Source organism: Glycine max, chromosome 18 (genome assembly GCF_000004515.6).
Source record: "Glycine max cultivar Williams 82 chromosome 18, Glycine_max_v4.0, whole genome shotgun sequence".
In the NCBI taxonomy this organism is placed as follows: Eukaryota; Viridiplantae; Streptophyta; class Magnoliopsida; order Fabales; family Fabaceae; genus Glycine; species Glycine max.
The window spans coordinates 8,594,989-8,622,633 of NC_038254.2; the positions used below are offsets into that span (position 1 = coordinate 8,594,989).

The window sequence follows — 27,645 nt, forward strand, 5'->3', positions numbered from 1 at the left end:
TAGTAAGTGTCAAAATTTTATATATTATAGTAAATGGTATTCACGGTGAGAGATGGTGAGTTGTATGGGCTGTTTTGGTTTGGAATATATGGAAACAGAGGAACTCTAACAGGAAGAGGTAGATAATGACTCACCTAGAGGATTATGTTTTTTAGTGTATTCTGTTAGGTTCTTAGTGCTGAGGGGCAGCTCTGTTAGAATCATAGTGCTGGGGTAGTTTTTGTTATGGCATGATAGCATAAGTGCTTTCCGTTATCGCTTTTGTATTTTGGGACGTGGTGTTTGTCTGGTAGCTTGTTGCAATCATGTTATAAATATCATCGTCTCCATGCAAGAAAGGAATAAAAAAAGAAATTTCTTCTCCCTTTCTCTCTTCTAAGGAGGCATTCCTGGACCTCGAATCCCAGGAGGTTCACTGTGTGAACCTAACAAACTCGATCGTCTTTAGGGGAGCAACATTTATTTGACACTCAAGTTGTGTTAAAGGACACCATCTTTTACTCCGGATCATGGTTAAAAGGTATTTAAAGAGTTTTTCCCTACTCTTTTCAGCAATGGCAGGGTCGACCCAAGGCTAAGGCCATCCAAACTCTTGTTTTAGGCCACTAAAAAATAATTTTTTTACTATTAATATATGTATATTAAACATATGCACTATCAAGGACCACGAACTGTTATACGTGAAGTTCTGTCGTGACATGCGTGTGGAAGGTATCAAATATTTTAAAATAAAATATGAATAATTTTATTAAATATTTTAATAATTTAGAAAAAACTCCATTTTTTTTTGTCAACAAAAAAATCCCATTTCGAAGTTTGGTTTAGGCTTACTAATATGTTGGGCCCGGCCCTGAGGATAAGCAACCTGATGATCCTCGATGTGCAGCTTTACTATGTGAGGCTGTTGCCTTCATCAAAACTCAAATCCTTCTCCTTCAAAGTGCCTATAAGATTCAGGATGTTAAATCCCTTGTTCGTGCTGAAAGATATGGTTTCCAAAGCCATTTTCCTTTAGAGCAAAGACCAACCAGTTCTAGAGGAAATCAAGATATCACATGGCAGAAACTTAGAAGGGATCCTCTCTTTATCGAGGAAGATGAGGTTGTGGGGCTTGATGGCCCTAGAGGTATATTGGAAAATTGGTTGACAAAGGGAAGAAAAAAACGCACTGTCATCTCTGTGGTGGGAATTGCAGGGGTGGGAAAAACCACTCTTGCCAAGCAAGTTTATGACCAGGTGCGTAACAATTTCGAGTGCCATGCGTTGATCAAAGTTTCTCAATCCTTCTCTGCTGAAGGATTGCTGAGGCATATGTTGAATGAGCTTTGCAAAGAAAAAGAGGAGGACCCTCCCAAGGATGTTTCTACCATCGAGTCGTTGACAGAAGAAGTCAGAAACCGCTTGCGCAACAAGAGGTATGTTGTCTTGTTTGATGACGTATGGAATGAAACATTTTGGGATCACATTGAATCTGCTGTAATTGATAATAAAAATGGAAGTAGGATATTAATCACAACCAGGGATGAGAAGGTTGCAGAATATTGTAGGAAATCATCATTTGTTGAGGTGCATAAGCTAGAAAAACCTTTAACTGAAGAAGAATCATTGAAATTGTTCTGTAAGAAGGCATTTCAGTATAGTTCCGATGGAGATTGTCCAGTAAAGGTGATTGGTGTAATAATCATTGTAATGGGTAAAAAAAGAGAAAAATTTGAGGAGGAAAATGCAAGAAAATAAAAATATTAAATACTGCAACTAATATATTTTTAGAGCTACACTACTAAATAAATAAAAATTGCGATGCGATATAGGATTCATGAAAAAAAAAATAATAGTTTAAGCAACATGCCCCACTTGCATCCAAAAGTCTCTTTTATCACCTATTATTGAAAAAAAAAGTGAATTAAAAATTTGATAAAGGATTATCCAAGGGGGAAGATTTTGACTTAAGTGAACTTAACACAGATGAACCAATTACTAACGAGGATTAATAGATTTCAAGAGCTTAGCAAGAAACTAAATTCTCTCGTGGAGGGAAGACAAAGAGAAGTGAAATTTATTTATTTTAGTCAACTTTTAGAATAATATTTATTTTCATTTTTTATTACATTCTTGGGTCTATTTTTGGACATGTAATGGACTGCTAGCTTCTTTATTGTTATTTTTAAGTCTTTTAATTATTAGATTAGTTATTGGACCTTAGGCATAATTTAGGATTATTAGTAGGAGTTATTAAAAGACTCCCACTTTGTTGGTAATTTTGATGAAAACTTCATATTAGACACATTTAAAAGAATGTCTATCTTGGTTCTTATGCGAAATATTAAGTTCTTATAAAAAAAATTATTCTTTATGACGAATCATCCTCAGCTTATCAATCTTTCAAGATTGTGGTGTTGTTCTTTCCATCTCTTTCTCTAAGTCCGCTTTATCCTTTTATTTTCCCCAATTTCATAGAGCCCCAAATTGGTTATCTAGTTTGTTGATGCTAAAAATTGTATCCGTCAATCAAGGTTCCATCAAAATTATAATTCCCTTTTTTGTATTCCACCTTTCAGAGATCCTTAGATCTACCAACATTAGTCATCATTTTCTGATGAGAATACTGAAACTGGCCAAATACAGGCTAAAGGCCCAAGTGGAGAAGGACGAAGGCCCAAGTGGAGAAGGACAAAGCCTCCGAGCGGAGAAGGATGAAGGCCTAGAGACAGAGACACTATCAAGACTATTAATTGTTGCTTAAGGCCCAAACTAATTTGAAGGCCCAAGTTATATATGTTTTTTAGTTATAATTTTTATTTATTGTAATTTTGGCCCAAACTGTTTAGAAGGCCCATGTCTATTTTATCTTTTTGTTCAGATACACTATAAGTATTGGTTTTTGTTTTCAATAAAAAGAAACTTTTGGCATTTTCATAAAATTTGGTGAGAGCTTCTCTCTGGGTTCCTTGTTGAACCAATTTCAGACTTATCAAGGTAATCATTGTCTACCCTGACTTATCTTCCTTCACTGGAAGTGGCGTCATCCAAATCTCTGTAGCCTATATCAAACGATCCGCTCCTAGTCAGGATCACATCATCTTCCTTGACATTTCTTACACCTACAACCACCTAGATTCAAAGAAGAAAAAGAGAAAGAGAAAAAGGAAAGAAAAGAAGATCAATCATGGATGGTGAAGTTGAGAGGTTCATCAAGGTATGGCTCACAACCATCTCATGTCTATGCTATTGTTATTACATAGCTTCTAGAATACCAAAAGGCTTCATGAGGCTTCTCTCCCTCCTTGTGGCGTCCCCAAAATAATGACTGGATTAATAGTAATAATTTAAATAACAAAAACCATGGTAAATTTTTTTTCCTTTTTCTTTTTCATTTCTTTCTCTTTTCTCAATAATTAATTTCAGAAGGGAAAATCATCACTATAGAGTCCTGAATGACCAGTTCACAACTCTATTCGGAGTCATTTCTTTCTGATCACTCATAACCTCTAAATATGTTGCTTTTTCAAAAGGAAAGGTATGTCAGCCATTACTTTAGGTCGTCACGTGAAAACAATAAAATATAATATGGTCGGTAAACTCCTTTGCAAATGAAGTTTGCTAATGCTTTCTTTTCAAATAACAAGATTAAACATAAATACATTCATCATTTAAAGCTATCCAAAATATGGGAGTTTTTACAAAATACATAGTGTCATCCAGAGCAAAAGTATCCACTGTAGTAGCTTCAGTCACATGTATACAATCATCAAATTCCTTTACAATAGGTCTACCCATACAAAAACAAAAGAGTAAACCTAATAGTCAGCACTAGATACACCCACCCTCAAAAGTATACAAAACTAGTATGAGGAGCTGTCTACTATGATGAAGAGCCTCCACTGATCGCCATCTCTCTAGGGCCACTATCCTCCGTAGAGTCTGCCTCAGATGCCGACATGACGTCCTCGGGAGAATCCACCTCAAGGAGTGGGTCCTCGTCGCCCTCTAGAAAGTCAAGAGCATCCACAGCAGGCTCAGGAGGTAGCTCCTCTGGGTCTTCCTCAGATGACGTCACCTCGATCACTTGGACTGGCTCCACTAGACGATATGGTGTAGGCGTGGGTAATATCCACTCCACAGTGCGCTGAAGCATACGCGCGGGTTCATCTGGATGCACCAATGAGGTAGCCGTGAATCGAATCGTACCCCGAAATCGGCACCTTGCGTTGCCTTCGAGGGTCTCCCAAGCTCCCTCTAGGCACTCCATCTCCACACGATCATGGATTAGTTGCGCCGCCATCGCGATCTACAAGAAAGAAAAGAGAGGGGTAGACTCTTTCACGCGACACCTAACTATGTAGCAACACAATGCGTCTCATAACCACTACATGCAAGAAAAAAGGGTATCTCAAGGCTTTTCATCTCTGGTAATCGATTACACAACCTTGGTAATCGATTACCAGAGGCCAAACTCGAATTACACAGCTTCAGGACATGAAACCTGCAAAAATGCACTGTGTAATCGATTACACCTAACTGGTAATCGATTACCAGTGGCATGTTCCTCTGTGTAATCGATTACACAGCCTGGTAATCGATTACCAGAGGCCTCCAAAACATGCTGCCTTCATTTCTAAGCCTGGTAATCGATTACACCCCTTGGTAATCGATTACCAGAAGCCCTCCTAGCTTCTTGACCTCGTTTTCAAGCCTGGTAATTGATTACACTCCCTTGGTAATCGATTACCAGAGACCATCTTAGCCTCATGTCTTCATTTTTAAGCCTTGTAATCGATTACCCACCCTTGGTAATCGATTACCAGAGGCCATATCCCATATATCAATCAAAGTTCACAGCTGGCCAGCCACCACACAAGCCTCCTTGCTTTGTGGTCTTTGTTCCTTTTATCTGTTGACTGCCAGGAGCTCGCCTGCTTAGGTACATCACAGGTTCTCACTGACTGACTATGTCCGGGTTGGGTCGGGATTGGTCAAGCTTGGTTTTGGGCAATAGCACCCCACCTGACGTCCCCAAGGTCTCCTGACCCCCGCGACATATCTCCAGGTACCACTTTGTGGTCAACAATAAAAGCAGGAAGTCTCACCCTTCCACACTTCCTCATTTCAAGCTTGTAGGATTATGGGGTATCCATCACATGTGGTACTAGGTGGCGGTCGGGCGATGGTGCAAAACAAGTTCTCCACATCCACAAATCACGTATAAATCCACCATCCCCTGTTGCCCACCTCCAACTGAGCTCACGTACTCCCACGTAGCTCTTATCCTCGTTCCTCTCAACGCCGGGTCCCCATCAATCCTCCCAAGCTTCCACAACATCCAAGTAGTTCCACATCCAATTGTCATGAACTCACAAAACCAAGCAAAACAGGGCAAAGGCAGAAAACTCTGCCCAAAACACAAACCAAAATCACAGCTTTTCACATACAAATACCCCAGTAACATTCTCTTCGTTCCAATTCGTTCACCGTTGGATCGACTCGAAAATTTTACTGGAAGTCTCTAGCACAAAAGTCTACATCTTGACCGTTGGGATTTGTTAGCAAATGTCCAAAACCCCATGTGTACTACCCTTTCCACAGCCAGCCATACACAAGCATTTTTCTGCACATATACAAAATTCTGCTGCACATTTCACAGCAAAATTCTGCATAAAGTGCAGAATTCGAAAATCACTCTTACCTTCATCCAATTTTGCCCAAATTGAATCCTACAAGTCCTAAATCATGTATCAATCATGTCTAAACCAAGGACAAGCTTCAGACCAAAGCAACACAAAATCTAGGTATCCAAAACCCCTCAATTTAATGGATTTTCAAGGTTTGAGAAGTGAAATTGAGAATGAGGTAAATTTGGAGCAAACTCTCACCTCACACAAGTCTATAACATCAATTTAAACTTGCTCAAACTGGATTTACACCTAAAATTCCACCGAATCAAAATTTGACTTCTCAACACCCAATTTTACCCTAGAAATGGCTCTTGCCTTCACTTTGATCATTTGTTTTTCTCTCTTGCACAACCCAAGCTTTCTCATAACTCCTAAATGACATTTCAAACTAGGATTAATTCCCTTTAACCTCCAAATACCATTAAATCCAGATTTGGCCTTCCAACTCTCAAAGCCTCACTTTTTTTCCACTCATAACACCACATTCTCACTTTCTAACCCTAGGTTAACCCTACCTTTCATCTCTAACAGTTTTCCATAAGCAATTTCAGTACACCAACATCAAAAGCATCATCATAAAAACCCTAAAACTGAATGGGTAAGCTTAACTCACTCAAACATAATAAGTTTAGCATGCTTTCGTCAAATCTCTTCACAAATAACTATCACAAAGCATTAACCAAGAAAAACTGCCCATCATATCTCCCAAAGCCCCATACCCACGAAAATCAAGTGAGAAAGAAGTCTACCCAAACCTGAAATTTCGAAGTCCCACACGTAGAGATGCGCTTCACGACTCCGAAAATGCCTTCCTTTTGCGATTTGGAGCAGAAATGGTGACCAAAGGTTGGAGCTTTGTTGGGCAACAATGGTGGATGAGAGAAAAGAAGAAGAAGGCTGCGTGAGAGAGAGGGAGAGAGCTTCTGAAATTTGGGGCTGAGTGAGAAGAGAGAGAGTGTGTTGCTTTTTAGTTTAAAAAGAAAAGCTTTTCTCTTTTCTATTATTTTATTTTAAGTTATGCCACATGTCTCCATTTAAGTGGAGCAAAAGGCCCACTTTTCTCTTGATGTGACTCGCACTCAGTCACAAAAAGGGAAAAATCTGACATTTGCAACGCTAAAATCCTGCCTCAGTTTGCGTGCCATTTCTCTAGTTTCAGTTCCTCGCGTTTCTCTGCACCAGTCGGGGCCAGTTTTCGAAAGTAAGCAATATATATATCAAAACGCTCAGAATAAAACCCCGAGCGTGATTCAGAGGTTGGTTTCGTTAAATTTTTAGTTACACGCAAAACGATGATTTTTAGACTAATTAATTGAGAATTAACCTATAACAATCCAGTTATGGATTTTTCTTCCTTAATTAGCCTAACTCGCGTATCTTTTCCCCCAAAATACCTACTTCCACCAGGAATATATATATACATGTACACTGAATAATACTTATATATATATATATATATATATATATATATATATATATATATATATATATATATATATATATATATATATATATATATATATATATATATATATCATTCAAAATGAACCGTTTACAAAATTCTGGGTAGAATTTCCAGGATGTCACACTCCTCCCTATTCTCTACCTCTTCCTCACCCTTCCCTTCAACCTCTCTTTCTTCCACCTAGGTGGCACCACCACCTTCTTCCTTGTTTGGCTTGACACTTTCAAACTCATTCTTCTCTCCTTCTACCAAGGCCCTCTTGCCCTATCACCCCCAAACATTCTCCATTTCATTTCCATAGCTTCCCTCCCCATCAACCCCAAACAACACTCACCAACCAAAAACAACCACACAAACAACACCCAAAAGCCAAAATGGCTTTTGCTCCTAAAAGTGCTTATTTTTGCAATGATCATACGTGCTTATGACTATAGAGAAAAGTTGCACCCTCATTTCATCTTAGTCCTCTATTGCTGTCACATGTACCTTGGCATAGAACTTGTGTTAGCCCTTAGTGCTATCCCGATTCGAACCCTTTTAGGGTTTGAGATTGAACAACAATTCAATGAACCCTACCTTTTCACATCCCTTCAAGACTTTTGGGGTCCTAGGTGAAATCTCATGGTTACCCGTATTCCACGCCCCACCATATACTACCCCATATACCATATTTTCATATGCTTTGTGGGTCCCTCTTGTGCCATGACAAGTGCCATCTTGGCCACGTTCCTTGTGTCATGGCTCATGCATGAGTTAATATACTATTACCTCACACGTGTGACTCCCACGTGAGAAGTCATGTGCTTTTTTGTGCTTCACGATGTGCACACTGCGGTGAAGATGACGACAAAGAAGGTGATGCTCCGTCATGGGTGGCGGTTGCATCGCGTTGCATCAGGACCGCTCGTGGTGGCGTTCTTGGCGGTCATCGGAAGGTGCCTCATACTTCTTAAATTAATTTTTTTTTCAAAACTATTTTCTTTTATCATGGATTATAGTTTATTTGGTTGGTGTTGATTAACAAAACTATTGACATTTACACATATATAAGAAATTAAAATTATATTTTACAAGAGAAAAACAATATAATCAGTAGCTTTAACATTATACCTCGAAAAATAAAATAAATGTGTAAACAGAATGGAGCAGTTGGTAGGAAATTTTTTTTTCACACACTAAAATGATGAGTCCTTGAATCATGATTCACAGATATAAGTAATTTTTTTTAGTTGATCATAAATATTTTTAACATTATTTATATAATAAGTTTTTAAAAATTAAAGAGTTACGTGATATTGAGAATTATATTATATTTTTATAATTTCTTAATGAGAATCAAAATGTAAAGTGTTTTTAAAATAATAATATTTGATTGATTGAATAAATTAAAATATTATTTTATTCTAATCATAAAGATTCAACCATTAATTTAATAAATAAATCACCATTGATAAATCAATTGTTTGTGTTGAATTATTGAAAGGTTAAATAGACCAATAAATGAGAAATCGAAAGAATATTATATAAATTCATTATATTATAAAAGGATCTCTGAAAACTATAAAATTACATTTCAAATACGTTTATAATGTTTTATATTTAAATATTTTAAGTGAATATTTAAATCAATCAAATAATTTATGTTGTGATATATATATATATATATATATATATATATATATATATATATATATATATATATATTGTTATTGTTAAATATTTCCTTTAAATCTAAATGCATGGAAAATAATCTTTAGATTAACACAAATAATCAACATAGGAGGATCGTGTTTTTTTTTCATGTGTGAAATTGCCTTGGACTAACAACAATTATCCACAGTGAGTAAGATTAGTGTCAACCAAATGGGTTGGAAAAAACACTTGACCTATAAAAAAAAAACCATGGAAAACACGAGGAGCCACGAAATGATGATCTATAACAAATATCTGATGAAAAAAAATCTATAAGCAACAAGAAAACAAAAGATAAATTACATAAAAAAGCCAAATCAGATCTAGATAAAAATAAAATAAAACTCAAATTATAAAACAACTAAGAAGAATCGATAGTAAGTGTCAAAATTTTATATATTACAGTAAATGGTATTCACGGTGAGAGATGGTGAGTTGTATGGGCTGCTTTGGTTTGGAATATATGGAAACAGAGGAACTCTAACAGGAAGAGGTAGATAATGACTCACCGAGAGGATTATGTTTTTTTAGTGTATTCTGTTAGGCTCTTAATACTGAGGGGCAACTCTGTTAGAATCATAGTGCTGGGATTGTTTTTGTTATGGCATGTTATAAATATCATCGTCTCCATGCAAGAAAGGAATAAAAAAAGCAATTTCTTCTCCCTTTCTCTCTTCTAAGGAGGCATTCCTGGACCTCGAATCCCAGGAGGTTCACTGTGTGAACCTAACAAACTCGATCGTCTTTAGGGGAGCAACATTTATTTGACACTCAAGTTGTGTTGAAGGACACCATCTTTTACTCCGGATCATGGTTAAAAGGTATTCAAAGAGTTTTTGCCTACTCTTTTCAGCAATGGCAGGGTCGACCCAAGGCTAAGGCGATCCAAACTCTATTTTCTATTAGTTGAAATTAATTATTTTGTCTCCATTTTTATTTATAAGACTTTTAAAATGATATTTATTCTATTTTATAAAACTCAATCTATAATATTTCTTTGATTAATTATTTTTAGACTAAAAATATCCATCATTAAATGAAGAAAGAGAATGTATTGACAAACTATTAGACCAGAGAGAAGTGTAATTACAAGGATAATTTTAAAAAATATTATAAACGTAAGACAAACTTATTAAAAAGGATGGGACAAACTTATTAATCAATGCATGGGACAGACTTATTAATCACTCATCATAGGTGGCATGCAATGGAGAATGTAACATTCAATTTTTCGTAAAATAAATTAAAAAGAATTTTACTTAAAAATAAATAAATTTTTAGAAAAATTATCAGATTTTTGTGATTAAATAAATAAGGAGAAATAATTTTATGAATTAAAATAGTGTTTGCAAGGTAAATAAAATAAATATATGTCTTTAGAAAATAAAACCGACAAACATCATTTGAATCGAATAATTAGTTTTTTCTAAGATAATTAGTTTTCGTCCTTATTTAAAAATTGGGTAGCGTGATATGATATGGATACGGTGACAAATAATTAACATTAACAATGGCAGAAACTGCAGTGTCCTTGGCTGGTCAGCATGCACTTTCAAAAATATTGGAAGCTGTCAAAATGCTGAGAGATCTCCCAAAAGAAGTTAGAGACATTACAGATGAACTTGAAAGCTTTCAAGATTTCATCAATGATGCTGATAAAATGGCTGAAGCTGAAGAAGATGATGGAAGGCGTCATAGAATAAAAGAAAGGGTGATGCGGCTGAGAGAAGCAGCTTTTCGCATGGAAGATGCCATCGATGAATATAACATCTCCTGTGAGGATAAGCAACCTGATGATCCTCGATGTGCAGCTTTACTATGTGAGGCTGTTGACTTCATCAAAACTCAAATCCTTCGCCTTCAAAGTGCGTACAAGATTCAGGATGTTAAATCCCTTGTTCGTGCTGAAAGAGATGGTTTCCAAAGCCATTTTCCTTTAGAGCAAAGACAAACCAGTTCTAGAGGAAATCAAGATATAACATGGCAGAAACTTTGAAGGGATCCTTTCTTTATTGAGGAAGATGAGGTTGTGGGGCTTGATGGCCCTAGAGGTATATTGAAAAATTGGTTGACAAAGGGAAGAGAAAAACGCACTGTCATCTCTGTGGTGGGAATTCCTGGGGTGGGAAAAACCACTCTTGCCAAGCAAGTTTATGACCAGGTGCGTAACAATTTCGAGTGCCATGCGTTGATCACAGTTTCTCAATCCTTCTCTGCTGAATGATTGCTGAGGCATATGTTGAATGAGCTTTGCAAAGAAAAAAAGGAGGACCGTCCCAAGGATGTTTCTACCATCGAGTTGTTGACAGAAGAAGTCAGAAACCGCTTGTGCAACAAGAGGTATGTTGTCTTGTTTGATGACATATGGAATGGAAAATTTTGGGATCACATTGAATCTGCTGTAATTGAAAATAAAAATGGAAGTAGGATATTAATCACAACCAGGGATGAGAAGGTTGCAGAATATTGTAGGAAATCATCATTTGTTGAGGTGCATAAGCTAGAAAAACCTTTAACTGAAGAAGAATCTTTGAAATTGTTCTGTAAGAAGGCATTTCAGTATAATTCCGATGGAGATTGTCCAGAAGAACTTAAAGATATATCTCTAGAAATTGTTAGAAAGTGTAAAGGTTTACCTCTAGCAATAGTGGCCATTGGTGGTCTTTTGTCTCAAAAAGATGAAAGTGCATCTGAATGGGGACAAAAATTTAGACTTGGAGAGGAATTCTGAGTTAAATAGTATAACAAAAATTTTAGGTTTAAGTTATGATGATTTGCCGATCAATCTCAGATCATGTTTATTGTATTTCGGAATGTATCCGGAGGACTATGAAGTTGGGCAACAATATTTATCAGGGTTGGTCCGTAGAAGTTTGGTGCAAGTATCCTCATTTAGAATTGATGGCAAAGTTAAAAAGTGTCGTGTTCATGACTTAATACACGACATGATCCTTATAAAAGTCAAGGATACAGGGTTTTGTCAGTATATTGACGGGTGTGATCAATCTGTATCAAGTAAGATTGTTCGACACCTGACAATTGCAACCGATGATTTTAGTGGAAGTATAGGAAGCTCACCCATTCGGTCAATTTTTATTAGCACAGGAGAAGATGAAGCAGTATCTGAACACTTAGTAAACAAAATCCCTACCAATTACATGCTATTGAAGGTACTTGATTTTGAAGGTTCTGGTTTACGTTATGTTCCTGAAAATTTGGGGAATTTATGCCACTTGAAGTATTTAAGCTTCCGGTTTACAGGGAGATTAGTAAGCTTAAAAAGCTACGTCATCTTCTGAGTGGCTACATACCTTCAATTCAATGGAAGGATATTGGAGGCATGACATCCCTACAAGAGATACCTCCAGTGATTATAGATAATGATGGAGTGGTCATTAGAGAGGTTGGAAAGCTAAAGCAGTTAAGGGAACTGACAGTGATAGATTTTACGGGAAAACACAAAGAGACTCTGAGTTCCTTGATAAATGAGATGCCACTCTTGGAGAAACTACTTATTGATACAGCTGATGAGAGTGAAGTAATTGACTTGTACATTACGTCACCTATGTCTACACTTAGGAAGCTTGTCCTATGGGGGACGTTAACAAGGTTTCCAAATTGGATTTCACAGTTCCCAAGCCTGAACTTGAATTGGAGTGAAAATTTGGATTGTACATGTTAAGCTTGGGGTGAACTCGTATTGTAACAAGACATGTTTGATTTTGGCTTAGCACTTTAATCCTTTTAGCATAGTGCTTCAGCAATTTTGGTACCCAAACTTTTATGTTCAGGTTTGATCAATTTATATATCACTTATCTGGAGTTAGATAATTTTTTCATGGCTTAATTTTATCTGGAGTTAGATCAAAAAAAAATTAATGGTTGAATATATGTTATTAAAATCAATTTATATATCACTTATCTGGAGTTAGATAATTTTTTCATGGCTTAATTTTATCTTTTTGTGTCATTCATTATTTATTTTATTTAATTTTGTCCTCCTAATAAAAAAATCTTTAATTTGATCGCTTAAATCCAAATCGATTCAGTTTGATCTTTTTGGTCCAAATTCACCTGACATTGTCTATTAATAGTGGGATGAGATTGAATCAAACAAAGGAACAAATTAAATTGTTTATTAAAATTTTAAAAACAAACAGTGAGAATAAGAAGTTTATTAAGGGGTCAAGTTGCACCGTTTTGAAAATTAAAGTACTAAATTAAATTGTTTATTAATAGAGGACCAATGCTAAATAAAGAAATAGCACGACAAAAAAGTAAGGTTTTTTTTTTTACTTTTAAAGATTTTAAAATTTTTATTGAATTCTAAAATATTCAATTAACTTGCCTAATTCTTTGTTTATTCACTCTTTTTTTTCCTTTTAATCCTTGATGTTTGAAAACTTCAAAACTCTTTTTGATCACAAACATATTTTAACTCTCATAATTAAAACAACACAACAATGTTTCTAAAATCGGACTTTTATAAGTTATTGATAAATCACTTTGTGAGTGATATTTTGTACAAACTTTTGTGTTATTTTGTATGCATTTTCTTGGTAGAATTTACAATTGGACACTAGTTTTGTATTCCAAAAGTATAACCACTCAATTGAGCGAAAGAGTAGGAAATTATACAAATTTATGAAGATTTAAGAACTTTACATAACTTGATTACTATCGTGGTACATTGATCACGGTCGTGGTAATCAGCATGATCACAATAAAGTGATAAGAGTCCTCCCAAACAGCATCAAGATCCAACAATAGCCATGGTAAATTGACCACGATCATGGTAAATCAAGAGGCTCATAGTCAATTTATAATGGTTCAAGGCTTCAGCGTTACTTCTAACCACAATTGTAGTGCTCCTTTTCGAGCAAATATCTTTAGGAAGCTATATATAGGTTTCTAGACTATGTAAAATCATTTTTTAATTATTTTGAGTTTTATTCTTATCTTTTACGAATTTGAGACAACCTTGAAAGCTTTTAAGAGCCGAAGAACTTAAACAACATCGCTAGAATGGATCATGATCATTGTTCCTACTTATTGGTATGTTTATGTTTATTTTATCTAGGATTGCTAGTGTTGTTCTGATCATGAGGAGCTAGTCCTCCTAGTCCGAAGATTATTAGATAACTTTTCATTTGTACCATTCTACTCATTTTTAATGAAATTTCTCATTGATTTTATGTTAATTAATTCTCTTGTTTTTACTGTTTATTTGAAACCAATCAGTTTAATACTTAATCAATTGCATAATACCAATCATGTAATTGGTAGATTTAGGTAGAGAATGTTTTATGTCAAATTGCATGATCAACCTCTTTGGGTAATCTCCAATACATTAGTCAATCTTTAATTAATCTTTCCTATAATTGATTTTCTTTTGACTTAAATTGATAGAACCAATGATCATTGGGGTATTGATTTAAGGCAAGAAACATCTTATAACCTTGATCATAGACTTTAGTTGATTTTGTGAATGAGTAATTAACTGGAGAAAGCATTTTATTACAACTAGGGTTGAAGGAAAATTAGTACTAGTAAGTCATAACCCCTAATCACTCTTATCATCAATAAACCCTTTCTTTATATTCGTATATTTTTTTACTTATAAATCCGTAAAAATATTTAAATTATCTTTTTAATTACTTCAACGGTTAATTTAATAAACTTGACTAATTGGGAATACAACTCGTCATTTAGGTTTGATATCCATACTTTCGAAACCACTATTATGATTGCGTAAGGTACACTTAAGGTATAACAAACATATTGGACATACAACGATGACAACATGTAGCATATGCATTTATGGTTTTGGGAATAAAAGAAGAAATCTGAAATGAAAACACTATGAGTGTGTTTGGATGAGGGAATTTAAAATTCGGAGGAATTTTAAATTCTAAGAATTTCAAATACCTCAATTGAAATTCTTTTATTTTGAAAATTTTGTGTTTCTATAAAAAAAAATTAAAATTGAGGGTGAAAGAAAATGAGTCACGAGTTCGAGAATGCGATTAGTGAAAATGAGGATGAAGGTTATAAAGGAAATACACAAACTTTTTGGAAAGTTCTAATGTAAGAAGAGAATTTCAATTTCTCACGTTTTACAAGGAAGTTAAAATTCCACATTTTTAGTGGTTTAAAATTATGTTTTAAAATTCCAAAAACTTAAATTCTTCAAATAAAAAACATCCAAACAATGAATTTTATATTAAAGAAATTAAATTTTCTGATAAATTACTTTCCTTAGTTAAAATTATATATTAAAGATATATTGATAGAGAAAACATGAAAGAAAACTGGATTCGAGGCCAGCCTCCAAACAAGGCAAGAAAGAAAGCAAACTTAGCTTTTTTCATATCATGTGTGCCTTACAATTGCTTTATTTATACTAATTCCTTGCTAAAAGAATTTGTCATTTTGTGTCAAGGAATATTTTAGGAAATCATTGGCTAACAATTTATGATTACGCTTGTCTCCCTAAGGCCAACCAACCATCATCTAGCAATTCTTCATTCCAGGTCAGCTTCCTTTCTCGCTTTTCTTTCTCATGTGTAGTCTCTGAGGTAAGAGGGCTTTGTGATGGCCCTCTTTACTTTCTTGCTATCTGTACCCTTGATTTTTGTGTTTGTACCTCTGTTTTGTGTTCTCTGTTAACTGCCCCAGCTTTTGTATCATGCGTACGCCCTTGTAAAATTACCTTGTCCTCAAGGTGATAATCCTCACATAATTGATCCCAATTCTCCCACGAGGTGTCATCCGGGGATAGCCTTTCCCATTGCACCAACACTTCCCAAGGCCCTTGTTCTAAAGCTCGCCGATAATCTAATATGGCTAGCTAAATGAGTAATGACTGGTTGGTGCTGAACAAATTGTTTTGGAAAGTGAACTTCCTGAATATGTTCTGGGGAGCCTTTGAATGCTTTCAACTGGGAGCGGTGGAAAACAGGATGTATGCGGACTTCTTTCGGCAATTTCAAGCGGTATGCCACGGGTCCTAGGCGTTCCAGAACTTGAAATGGTCCGTAGAATCTCTTAGCCAACTTGCCCATGATTGCTTGTGGTCCCTTAGCGGAGACTTTTCGGTGGGGCCTTAATTTAAGCATAACCCAATCTCCTTGTTGGTCGATCACCTCTCTTCGTTTAGCATCTGCAGTTATCTTCATACGGTCTTGTGCTTTGAGAAGCTTCTTGCGAATGGCCTAAAATGTTTCTTCTTTGTTGGTCAACATTTCGTCAACTGCATCCAGAGCAGAAGAACCCGCGATATATTCAGGAAAATTAAAGGATTTGCGCTTGAATGTGATCTCATATGGAGTGGTGCCTGTTGCCGCATTCCATGAAGTGTTATGAGACCACTCCACCCAGAGAAGAAACTTGCCCCATTCCCTTGGCTGATAATGAACAAATGTGCCCAGACATTGCTCTATGACCCTGTTTAGCACCTCCTTTTGACCATCACTTTGTGGGTGATAAGCGGAGCTCATCCTTAGCCGTGTGCCACTCCGACGAAACAACTCTTGCCAGAATTTGCCAACGAACAAGGGGTCGCAGTCAGAGACCAGGCTGCGAGGGAGGCCGTGAATCTTGCCCATGATTTCCATGAACAACGAGGCTACCACATGGGCTGTGTGTGTCGCTAATAGCATGCCAAGATGAATGCCTTTTGAAAATTGATCAACCCCTACTAGTATTAACTGTGTTGCTGTGATATGGTGGGAGCCCGGTAATGAAGTCCAGGGATAAGTCTTCCCAAGGTTGATGGGGAACTGGCAAAGGGCATAGTAATCCTGTTGCTCTTTTTGTCTCGTACTTAGCATGCTGACAATCAATACATTGCGAGACAAACTTCGTGACATCTTCTCAAAGTCCTGACGATTCAAAGTTTTCCGTCAAGCGAGCTATCATTTTCGCAATCCCCATGTGGCCTCCTGTGGGTGTTGTATGCTACTCCACCAGTAATGTGGGAATCAAGGGCAGGTCCTTTGGTAGCCAAATTCGTCCCTTCCAGAGGATCAAGTTATGAACAAGAGTGAATCCAGAGTGCTTATCGGGGTCCACCGTGATTGCTTGTCGAAGATGTCGATACTCAGGATGATCCTTCAATTGGTGGTGCAGTTCTTCAAAGAAAAGAGGGCAAGGGACAGAAAAGCTCATATAGAATGAATTGGAACCACGCGAGCGTCCTGCCTTCCATGTAGAACAAAGCTATGGTAAGTCTTTCATTCTTTGGTGTGCCATGGTATTCGAAGAATTGGTTGATTTAGAAAATCCAACCAAGTGGTTCGGTGCCATCAAAACGAGGCACATCTAACTTCATTCGGTGATTGTTTGCAGGTACCGATGGTGATGGTGGAGGTGTTGGAGAAGAAGATGACGAGAGGATGGGAGTGACACGATTAAGGAGTTCATCAATTTTTTGAGTGAGTGAGTGCATGGATTCGCCGAGGGATAGTTGATGATTGGTGAGTCTGAGTAAAACTTCATCAAGCTTATCGAAGGTACCCATGGTGTGGACCGGATGGAACGATAGCACCAAAATTAAAAGAGAAAACTTGAAAGGAAACTGGATTCGAGGCCAGCACCTCCAGACAAGGCAAGAAAGAAAGGAAACTTAGCTTTTTTCATATCATGTGTGCCTTACAATTGCTTTATTTATACTAATTCCTTGCTAACAGAATTTGTCATTTTGTGCCAAGGAATATTTTAGGAAATCAATGGCTAACAATTTATGGTTACGCTTGTCTCCCTAAGGCCAACCAGCCATCATCTACAAAGGCAGACAATTTTTGACAACGGAAAATTCAAGATTCCCTCAAATTCTTTCTTTTGTAGCCCGTGAGATGGTGGATGAGTGGATTTGAGCCATCAAAGGGCAAGATTCATCAAATTAATTTTTTAAGTGATATATATATATATATATATATATATATATATATATATATATATAATTTAGATATCTTCTCGATCTTCCTATAATGGAAAACATGAATAAACTATAGGAAATTGTAATTCTACCTTAATTAGTGATTTTGAATGAGATTTGATTAAGTAGTTATGTTAAATATTTGGAAAACTCTTTTTATTGTACATAATAATTATATTGGGTTCAAAGAAATTATTTTTAATGGGAAATATCTTTTCTTTGTTGAATTAAGGCATTGTTCTTCACTTCTCCCTTAAAAAAATTGAAGAAAAAAAAAAAGAAAAGTGCATCCCCTTCGACGTCCCTTGCAGGAGACAATCATAGAAGAAAGTCGAGCCACCTCTCTCTCTCTCTCTGGTGGCAATATATAACAATTAAAAGGAAAATATAAGCCATTAGTATTATTCAGTAACAACAAGAATTATTGAATCAGTCAACGCTTACTTTCGAATATAATATATATTGTGTGTATTGTGTTGCATATTTTATAACACATCTTCAATTATTTACATATAATATCATTCCTGTCTAAAGTCTTCTATAGCATATGATGATTAAAAAAATGTCCGAGACTCACCCTATAACAATACTCATAATTTCCGTTGACATTTCACATACTCAACTCATAGATTCAAGGAGAGGAGATGTATGGTGAAATTGAAAGGTTCATCAAAGTATGGATTTCAGCCATCTTAGGTTTATGTTATTGTTATTACATAGCTGCAAGAATACCAAAGGGCTTCTTGAGACTTCTCTCCCTTCTCCCTATTCTCTACCTCTTCATCATCCTTCTTCCTTGTTCAACTTGGCATTTTCAAGCTCAGCTCCTACTTTTTTCCTTCAACAAAGGCCCTCTTGCCCTATCACCCCCAAACATTGTCCATTTCATCTCCATAGCTTCCCTCCCCATCACCCCAAAACAACATCCACCAACCAATAAAAATAACACCACCAACACCCAAAAGCCAAAATGGCTATTGCCCTTAAAATTGCTTATTTTTGCAATGATCGCACGTGTTTATGAGTACAATGAATACTTCCACCCTCATTTCATATTAGTCCTTTATTGTCTTCACTTGTACCTTGGCTTAGAGCTTGTTTTTGCTCTTATTGCAACCTCGGTTCAAACCCTTTTTGGCTTAGAGATAGAACCACACTTCAACGAACCCTACCTTTCGTCCTCACTACAAGATTTTGGGGTCATAGATGCAACCTTATGGTTAGACATGGCGAGAAAACCCATACCTGTGGGTACCCGCCCGAATCCTTCCCGACTTTGACGGGTAATACCCGAGTTGATCGGCTATGGGTTCAGGTTTTTTCCGATAATCAAAAGTTGGATACGGGTACGGGTATGTGATTACTAGATCCGTCTCGACCCCGAAACCGAACCCGCCTCGCCACTTGAAATCTTTAAAACTTTTGCATAATTTAATCAAAAGACATAGAATTTTTATTACTAGTTAATTTTATTTTTGAATTTTTACATAATTTAATATTATTTTTTTAACGATTTTTTAAGACACATGTGCTATGATAAATTTATAGATATATAAGTGGTTAAAAATAAATGTTTAACAATCAATTTATTTTTTCTAAAATCAAATTTTTAATATTTTTTTACAAAAAATTATTTTTCTAATTTGAATTGGGTATGGGACGGAATCAGGGATACCCGATACCCGACGGGTACCCGATGGATACGGGGATGGGATAATAAACTTTAACCCGTCGGGTATCGGGTACGGGTATGGGGATATGTTGGGGAGTCGGGATAAGGGATTGTGGAGATAATACCCGTACTCGCCCCGTCCCATTGCCATGTCTACTTATGGTTTCTCGTCTTCTACACTCTACAGTATACAACCACGTAAGCTGTACGATTACGGGTTTAGTGGGTCCCTCATGTGCCACGTCAGCTGGCATGTTCGCCACGTTCCTTGTGTCTGGGCTTGTGCATGAGTTAATCTATTATCATGTTACACGTGTAACTCCCACGTGGGAAGTTACGTGTTTTTTTGTGCTTCACAGTGTGTGCATGGTGGCGGAGGTGGCTGTTAAGAAGGTGGTTCTCCGTCGTGGATGGCGGCTGCACCGTGCCGTGTCAGGGCCACTCGTGGTGGCATTCTTGGCTATCTGGGCGAATTGGCTGTTTTTTCCTCAGTTGTTGAGGAATGAAATGGATAGAAAGTCCACTGAAGAGTATGTAATTTTGGTGGATTTTGTTAAGTCTAAGATATACCATTGAGAATGTTTAACTCTTGAGAGTAAACGTTAAAGGATGAGAGAGACTTATAATTGTAATATTTACCTTAAAGGGTAAAATAAAACATTTCGTTTTTTTTTAAGAATTATTTAATTGTGAATAAGGCATATATGTTGAATATGTTGAAAAATGATGAGTGTGACTCAAGAGCTAACATCTGAAAATGTGCAAGTCTAAAAACATTAAAGTATTTTATGTTTTTATTGGATTTACGTGGGTGTATAAAAAAATATATGGGTGTATGAGTTTAGTTTTGAAGGCAAAAAAATATCTATTTAAATATTTGAAAAAAAAAAAACTTAATTGCACATAGTGTTTCAAATGAAAGATACGCATACGTGGTTTAAAAAAAAAATGCCATCTCTATCTTGGATTAATGCATTGTTCTTTCTTACAAAATTGGGAAAAAAAAATTAAGGAAAAGTGTGTCCCCCCTTGAAGCAATAACAACTAATCTAAGGAAAATATCATCCATTAGGAGATTTATAATTAAAGTGTGTCCCCCCTTGTAGCAATAACAACTAGTTAGTAATAAATGATTGAACTACTGTTACAGCTGGCTAAGTTTCCTTCTAGATTAGTCAAAGGCAAGATCGAGAGGCACAGAAGCGTGGCAATTAATTTGGGTAGCTATAATCTGCTGCCTGTTGAACTTCAGAAAAAAAATTGTCTTTAGAAGTGGTAATTTGTCGTTTGAAGATTGCTTGGAATATGTAAGATTTAGAACATGATCTTGATTGCATGCCAGCATATTTAAAGGCTTCAGTTATTCCTTCTTTGAGTGGTTAAACAGCCCAATGATGACTATAATTAATGGTTTTTTTATTATTAAAATGGAATAAAAATTAAAATTATCATAATGGATTCATCAAGAAAATATTTATCAAAATAGATGATTTTTGTCACATAGGATTATAGAAAATGTTACTTAAGTGATACCTTATGTTTTTTGTGTATTTTATAGCATGAGGCACCATTCTTGTATACTCCATTTTCGCCAATGCTAAATTCGTATTTAATGATTAGATCTTATGACACAGTTTTACTCAATGATGATCAAGCTAATACAAAATACTTATAAAATTAAACTCTTGTCTTTACAACAATTTAAAATAAGTATAAATGTATAATTAATTATGAAAAAAAGAGATAGGTAAGCTTAGTAACGAAGAATAAAATAATAAGAGTATGTATTTGTATTTCTTTTGATAATGAAGAATATTTTTTGGAGACAAAATAAGACGTATAAATTTCAATTTTTTTATATATAATTTTTTGGTTGAGTGTCTTTCAGTAAACGACATCATGCTTTAAGATTTTAGTGTCAGCCTCAACTTTTTGGCATCTAGAGTTGAATGGGAACATTCTTTAGTTCTTATCACTTTGTCCTGATTGTTTTGTGCTAGCAAAATAAATTTTTAGAAAGTCTGTTGAAAGTCATTCTAATTATCTAGAATCATGAGATGCTCTTCATCCTGAAGTAGTTAATTGGTCAAGATATATGTGGGGTGTTGAACATGTATTGATTTCCGTTGGCTTGAGAAGTTCTACTGTTTCATTCACACAAAAAGCTCATAGAACTTTGGTTGGTTTGTGCCTGTCTCTCAAAAGTGCAAGTGTGTAAATTTGAGTACTTTCATGAATCATTTATACTAGGTGATTGATGTTGTGGTTTATTTTATGTGCTTATGTTAATTGTGTTTTTCTTTTTTCTATCTTGAGGAGCGTATGAATGCAGAGAAATAGATGTTGAAATATTTAGAAATATTTCTTTCAATATATTATTATGACATGAATTTTATTTACTATCAAACAGGTTCATCAAATTTGTGGCTATGATGTTTATTGCTTTAGAAAAGTTTTATTTGAGCTGGTGACAAAAATTGTTGATCCGTCAATGGTTGTTGATGAGGATTTCTTAGACGAAATATGAGCTATATCCATTTTAGCTCATTCACTTGCTTTTAAATTTAAGAAATTACAATATTGTATAGTATTGTAACTATAAAGTTAATAAATTAGTATACTATTGTATTTTCATCCATATTATACAATCTCATGATGTTATATTATCCAGTTTATCTTAATCATCATTTATACATTTTTTTATAACATATAATATTAAATACTTTTGTTTTGCTACAAACAATGTTTCGAACATTATAACTTTGTTACTTCCATTTTGTTATATAATATCTATTTTTTTTTGCTTGATCTTCAAATCAGTTATATGTGCTGGTAATTCATTTTTTAGCTTATATTAATTTTTTTCACATTTACTTGCTTTCAAATTTAATAAATAATAATATTGTATAATAATATATCTGTATAGTCCACACCTATATTATTATTTGTATTTTTCAGCTTACCCGTGCGAATACACGGGTTACTTTCCTTATAAATGATCAAACAGCAGACAAATTAGAAAAAAATGATTTCAAAGGATAAAGACCCAAAAATAGGACTTTCATATAAACTAATTAAGAAAAAAATCTATTTTGAGAAGCCTAAAAAGAGGAATCAAACATTATTGTTTGGTCTCCTGTTTGAAGGTGAATTTCTACAAGAGTTGCTTTGGGCTATGGGAGTGGAAAATAGGGTGGTGGAAACATATGCAGATTTATTGAATTGTAGAATTTTATCTTGGCCATTTGTATATCTTGGGATACCAATTGAGGCTAATCCAAGGAAGTTGAACTTATGGCAACCCATCTTTGACAAGTTTTCCAAGAAGTTGACACTTTGGAAGCACAAGTTTATGTTTCTTGCGGGTAGATCATGTTTGGTAAATTCTGTGTTATCCTCTTACCTCTTTTCTTTCTTTAGGATTCAAAATGTAGTGAGGAAGATTCTAGTGGGGATTCAAAGGAGGCTTTCATGGGGAGGGGGAAATGAGAATAAAAAAATAGCATGGGTTAAGTGGGGGGATATTTGCAAGGAGTAGAGTGAGAGTGGGCTAGGAGTAAATGATATAAGGTCATTTAACGAGGCTTTGTTGAGAAATGGAGATGAAATTTATTCCATGGTGAGGGGAGGGAGTTTTTGAAAGAAGTGTTAATTTTGAAGTATGGTGGTTGGAGGGGCATTCTAAATGAGTGAGAACAAACTCATGAGTCATGGTGGTGGAGGGATTAAAGAGGGTTTGTGGAGGAAAAAATGAGGTGAAATGGTTGAATGGGTTTGTTGATGTGTTTAAAACAAGGTTTTGGTTGAATGATTGGATGGATAGACAAAGTTTAGCTAATATATTCCCTGGACTTTTTACTATCTCCGACCAATAGGAGGAAGTGATTGTTAAGACGGGTTCATGGAGGGATGGTTCTTGGCGGTGGGAGGTAAAGTGGAGGAGGAACCCTTTTGTATGGGAGACTAAACTTATACAACAGCTTCATCAATTACTGGAAGGGGTCCAACTACAAATTTCAGGAGAAGACAGATAGTTTTGGAAGCAATGCCCCTCAGGGCAGTTTTCAACTTCATCGGCCTATCACTTTATTCAACAACTTGGAGGGGCGGGAGAAACTTGACAACTTTTTGAGTAGATATGGAAAATTAAAATTCCACCTAAAGCTAAAATTCTTATGTGGAGAATTTTCAGAGATAGAATGCCAACTCTTGATAACTTGGTAAAGTGAAATGCCATTGATAGGTATTGTGATCAAATGTGTCCTCTCTGTTTGGGTCATCAAGAATCTGCTCAACATCTTTTCATCTCTTCTAATGTCATTCAAGATGTTTGGTTGGAATGCATCTCATGGAAATCTCTTTCTCTTGCACAGCCAAGTAGTTTGGAAGTTCATTTCAGGTAATTTGCAGGTTTAGGAGGTTCTAGAATTGAGTCAGAATTTTGGCAAGCAACATGGGGAGCAGTGGTCTTTTGTGTGTAGAAATTGAGGAACACAGTTGTTTTTAGACAACAGTTAGTGGACAGAAAGAAATTGATAGAGGAAGTTAAATTCCTTATCTGGTCATGGTTACATAATCTGGATTCTGGTTTTAATTTTTCATTGGTTCAATGGTCATCTAATCCAGCAGTTTGCGTACATGGATGGTTTGGCAGGACATTATGTATGTGGCAAGTAGCTGAGTGCAGGAAATTCGATCAGAAATGTGCAGGAAAGGGTATGTGTAGCATTGTGGAATCTGTCAGGTGGAAATGCTAATTATGGAGGTGAGTTCATTAATCTATTTTGCCACATACATGCGAAGAACTTGCGCTGTGTTATTATTAAGAAAACTTCTCTGCATGGTATATGGCTTTTGGTAGTGGGGTAACTTCCACATGACTTTGTTTTGCATAATTTTATCCAGCAAAGACATGTTATAGCTGGTTAGTGGTGGGATACTATACTATGAGAGGAAATGAGTGAATTACAATACTCTGGTATGTTGTGGAGCTTTGAACGGCTATTTTTTATTTATGCAATCATCGCCTAAATATATTGTAACCGCTGTCATGAGCTGATGGGGAAGTTCTATGAACTTTTTGTATTTACCTCTGGTACCCTTCTTTATTACATATATACAACTTTTGCTGATTAAAAAAAATGTTTTTTCGATTTCTTGCTGACACTGTAAAAGATAGTCATTGAAGTTTATTAGCTGTATACTAGCAATGGTATATTTTAGTTGAATAAATCAGAAATAATAATAAAACAGATAATGTGTTTTGAGGTGCAATAAACAGGCTCAAATCATTAATAATAATATTAAGAATATGTTGCTATAAAGATCTGCTGCAAATCTTGGGTAACGTAAAACCATATATTTTTTTTAAAATTAACAGGTATTGCTTTCTAACTCAAATCATTTTAGCACCATATACTGCTGCCTTTTGGTTGACATGCAAATGAGGCAAGCTGAAGATGCCATATTTGAAATAGAAACCACGGATAAAGAACATATAAATATAAGATTGGCCTAGTGGTTAGGAAAGAAGGACTTAAGGGTAAAGGGAGAAAGGAGGGGAGAGAGGTCATAAGTTTGAATCTCCACACTGACAATTTTTAACAAAACTAACATTTGCCGATACAAAAAATCAGATAAAGAACATTGTGTAATCAACATGCTATGATTTAGCACATTCCATGTTACAATGTGTCTCACCCTTATATTATTTCTAAAAGTTTCCATAAAGACTACAAGAAAGCTACAAAGAAGGCAAAAGAAAGGTGCATATGCTATACACCTTAACCTTATATTAATGATGCATAAAAAGCAATATACCCTTCTGAATGAGATGTAGGAATTATACCCTGGTTGCGTACACTTGTTTTCTTGGACATGGGATATGCAAGTGCAGATCGTTGCTTGGTTAACCCTTCAATGATAAAAGAAAGTGCCCCATAAGCAATGCAGCTCTGTAGAAGTGATTGGGGTGTACCTGGAGAATCCTAAAGGATGAGTCATAATAACAATAAAAACGTACAAGAGAAGAAAATTAAATACATATTTTTCTTTTTGGTGAATAAATTACATACATATAGAGATAGACTTATACAACAGAATTGATTGAAATGCCTGAGTCACTAAAGCAGCTTTTTGTTTTGTTTTGTTAGACCATTCAACATAGTAATAAACCTCAACCTTTCCCCAGCCACCAATTGGAGACAAAATTGTCTCAAGTGTTTGGCATGAAGGATCATGTTTATTCATAGATTTCAACAATGAAAGACAAATTAAAATTCATACCTTTGAGAAAAAAGGTTTGGTCAAAATAGGTAAGATTACTGTGACCTTTATCCTTAATTTCAATTGGTGCAGAGACCAACAAGTTACTAAAAATTTCAAAAGTAAAGGATGATAGTTCATCAATTATTAAAAGAAGGGATATACCAGGAAAACTTGTAGCAAGACCAGCGCAGCATCCAGCTACCCCAGCATTAATGGCTGCAGATGTGAAAGGAATCACATTATCAGTGAGAGAACATTATATTGGCGAGGCTTTTTTAAGTTGGCTTCTAACATATTTGGCTGAATTAGAAGTTTGTTTGCCAAATTAAACCTCTTTGCCAAAGGAACATATTTTTATGAGTGTTTTTGTAACACTTTTCATGTAGCATCTGAACACTACCTTATCATAATTCCTTCTTTCTTTTCATTAATAGTTTCCAACTAACTTTTTAGCTTCCAATTAACTTATATGTTAAGTTTTGTCAAACACATCATTGAAATTAAATATTTTATACCATCATCCTTTCCTCTAAGTCTTCCCAATATGCAGACAACCAAACTATCAACTCCGGATAAAATTGCAAATGTCTAATGAAAAAGAAGACAAAAAATGAAGATTATTAATGAATGGACATGTTCAAATAGGTATTAAGTTTGCAAAGTAAAACGCCGGGCAGAAAATAAACAACATTGATCTCTGGTATACCTTAGCATTAGATCCTGCTTGTATAAAGGATCCTTTAAAGTCTTTCTTCTTAATCAATCCAGCACCTGAAAACAGACCCATTGAAAGCATCCTTGAGCACGAACAGAAATATCGACCAACTATCAAACTCTAAGAATTTGAATTTCTTGATCATAATCCTCTGCCAGCATTTCAAAGATAGCATAGATACACAAATATAACCTATGATTGAATAAAGCAGAAAATTCAGTTCAAAATCCATTTCTCTAGTTACTTGTTAGGAAAATATTATATAGATTCAAAATTTTAAGTAATGTTACACACTCACTCCTCTCCTTCTTCACTCAAAGGTAATAAATAACTAATAACAGAAAAGATTTGAAGGTGAAATTATCTACCAATAGATTCCTCTTTAAGTTGTGTACAGGATATAAACAAAACGACATATACTCCCAAATTACAAATTTCTCAGAGGATGCTATAAATTCAAGAAAGAAAAAACAATTTCAAATTGCAAATTCCGTGTAGCCTATTTGATTAAGAATAAAACTTAGATTTAGTTGCAGTTAATTAAGTGTCTTTAGAGTTATTCTCCTGTCAGAATTGGAGTTTTACTTTCTAAACCTTTAATACAAATCTTTATTATGTGAATTACAAGTGAAACTCCAATTATGATTGAAAAACAACATTAAAAGTACCTAAGGAACTGCTTCTAAGAAAGTTAAAATACCAGAAACAAGAGAATGACGAAGAAAAACAGAAAAAAGAAATGGTAACATCACAAAAAGTAAACATAAAGCACATGCAAGTCCAAGTCAGAGAGAGGACCATAGCCGAAAAGGGAGCCAGTGAGGGCACCACAAGCAGTGCTAGTGGTGGCAGGGAGAAGAAGGGAAGCCGTGAGGGACGGAGTAGAGGAAGGACCTACAGATTTTGTAGGATTGGGAGCATTGTTCACATCACTAACCGAATTAACTGTTACATCCGATGCCATCTTTTTTGAGTTTTGACGATGTGGTTACCCTGCTCTTGACTTGAATTTATTCCACACTAACAACATTACCTCTTTCAACAATAAACTAATCAACACTGCTATTCACAATTATTAATTAGCTAAGTAAATATTTAGGAACACAAGGTCCTTCTCTGACTATGTCAGTTATGCAATCCTCATTGTTATTAACGATAATCAAATTCTTTGAAGTATGAAAACAAAGTTCTGTATAGAAACCAACGAAATGGGATATTTTTTCT

General features: G+C 35.4%; 3 protein-coding genes and 2 pseudogenes across 3 annotated transcripts; 4 read left to right on the forward strand and 1 right to left on the reverse strand.

The window, feature by feature from the left end:
* The first annotated feature begins 33 nt into the window (after positions 1 to 33).
* LOC100807326 (uncharacterized) lies at positions 34 to 8,418 on the forward strand (annotated as a pseudogene).
* Positions 8,419 to 8,880: 462 nt separating this feature from the next.
* On the forward strand, positions 8,881 to 17,693 carry LOC121174066 (disease resistance protein RPM1-like; annotated as a pseudogene).
* A 251-nt stretch (positions 17,694 to 17,944) lies between these two features.
* On the forward strand, positions 17,945 to 19,047 carry LOC121172608 (probable long-chain-alcohol O-fatty-acyltransferase 1). The gene has a single exon (XM_041011757.1). The coding sequence runs from the start codon at positions 18,412 to 18,414 to the stop codon at positions 19,045 to 19,047; it is 636 nt and encodes a 211-aa protein (XP_040867691.1). The 5' UTR covers positions 17,945 to 18,411.
* A 470-nt stretch (positions 19,048 to 19,517) lies between these two features.
* Positions 19,518 to 20,015, forward strand: LOC100808398 (probable long-chain-alcohol O-fatty-acyltransferase 7). Its single transcript, XM_014770492.1, has one exon. The coding sequence runs from the start codon at positions 19,518 to 19,520 to the stop codon at positions 20,013 to 20,015; it is 498 nt and encodes a 165-aa protein (XP_014625978.1).
* A 4,819-nt stretch (positions 20,016 to 24,834) lies between these two features.
* Positions 24,835 to 27,385, reverse strand: LOC100808930 (chloroplastic import inner membrane translocase subunit TIM22-2). The gene is made up of 6 exons (XM_003552993.1): positions 27,220 to 27,385; positions 26,413 to 26,477; positions 26,222 to 26,294; positions 25,869 to 25,922; positions 25,260 to 25,416; positions 24,835 to 24,892 (listed from the first exon to the last, which is right to left on the reverse strand). The coding sequence occupies exons 1-6, from the start codon at positions 27,383 to 27,385 to the stop codon at positions 24,835 to 24,837; spliced, it is 573 nt and encodes a 190-aa protein (XP_003553041.1).
* Between the last annotated feature and the right edge of the window lie 260 nt (positions 27,386 to 27,645).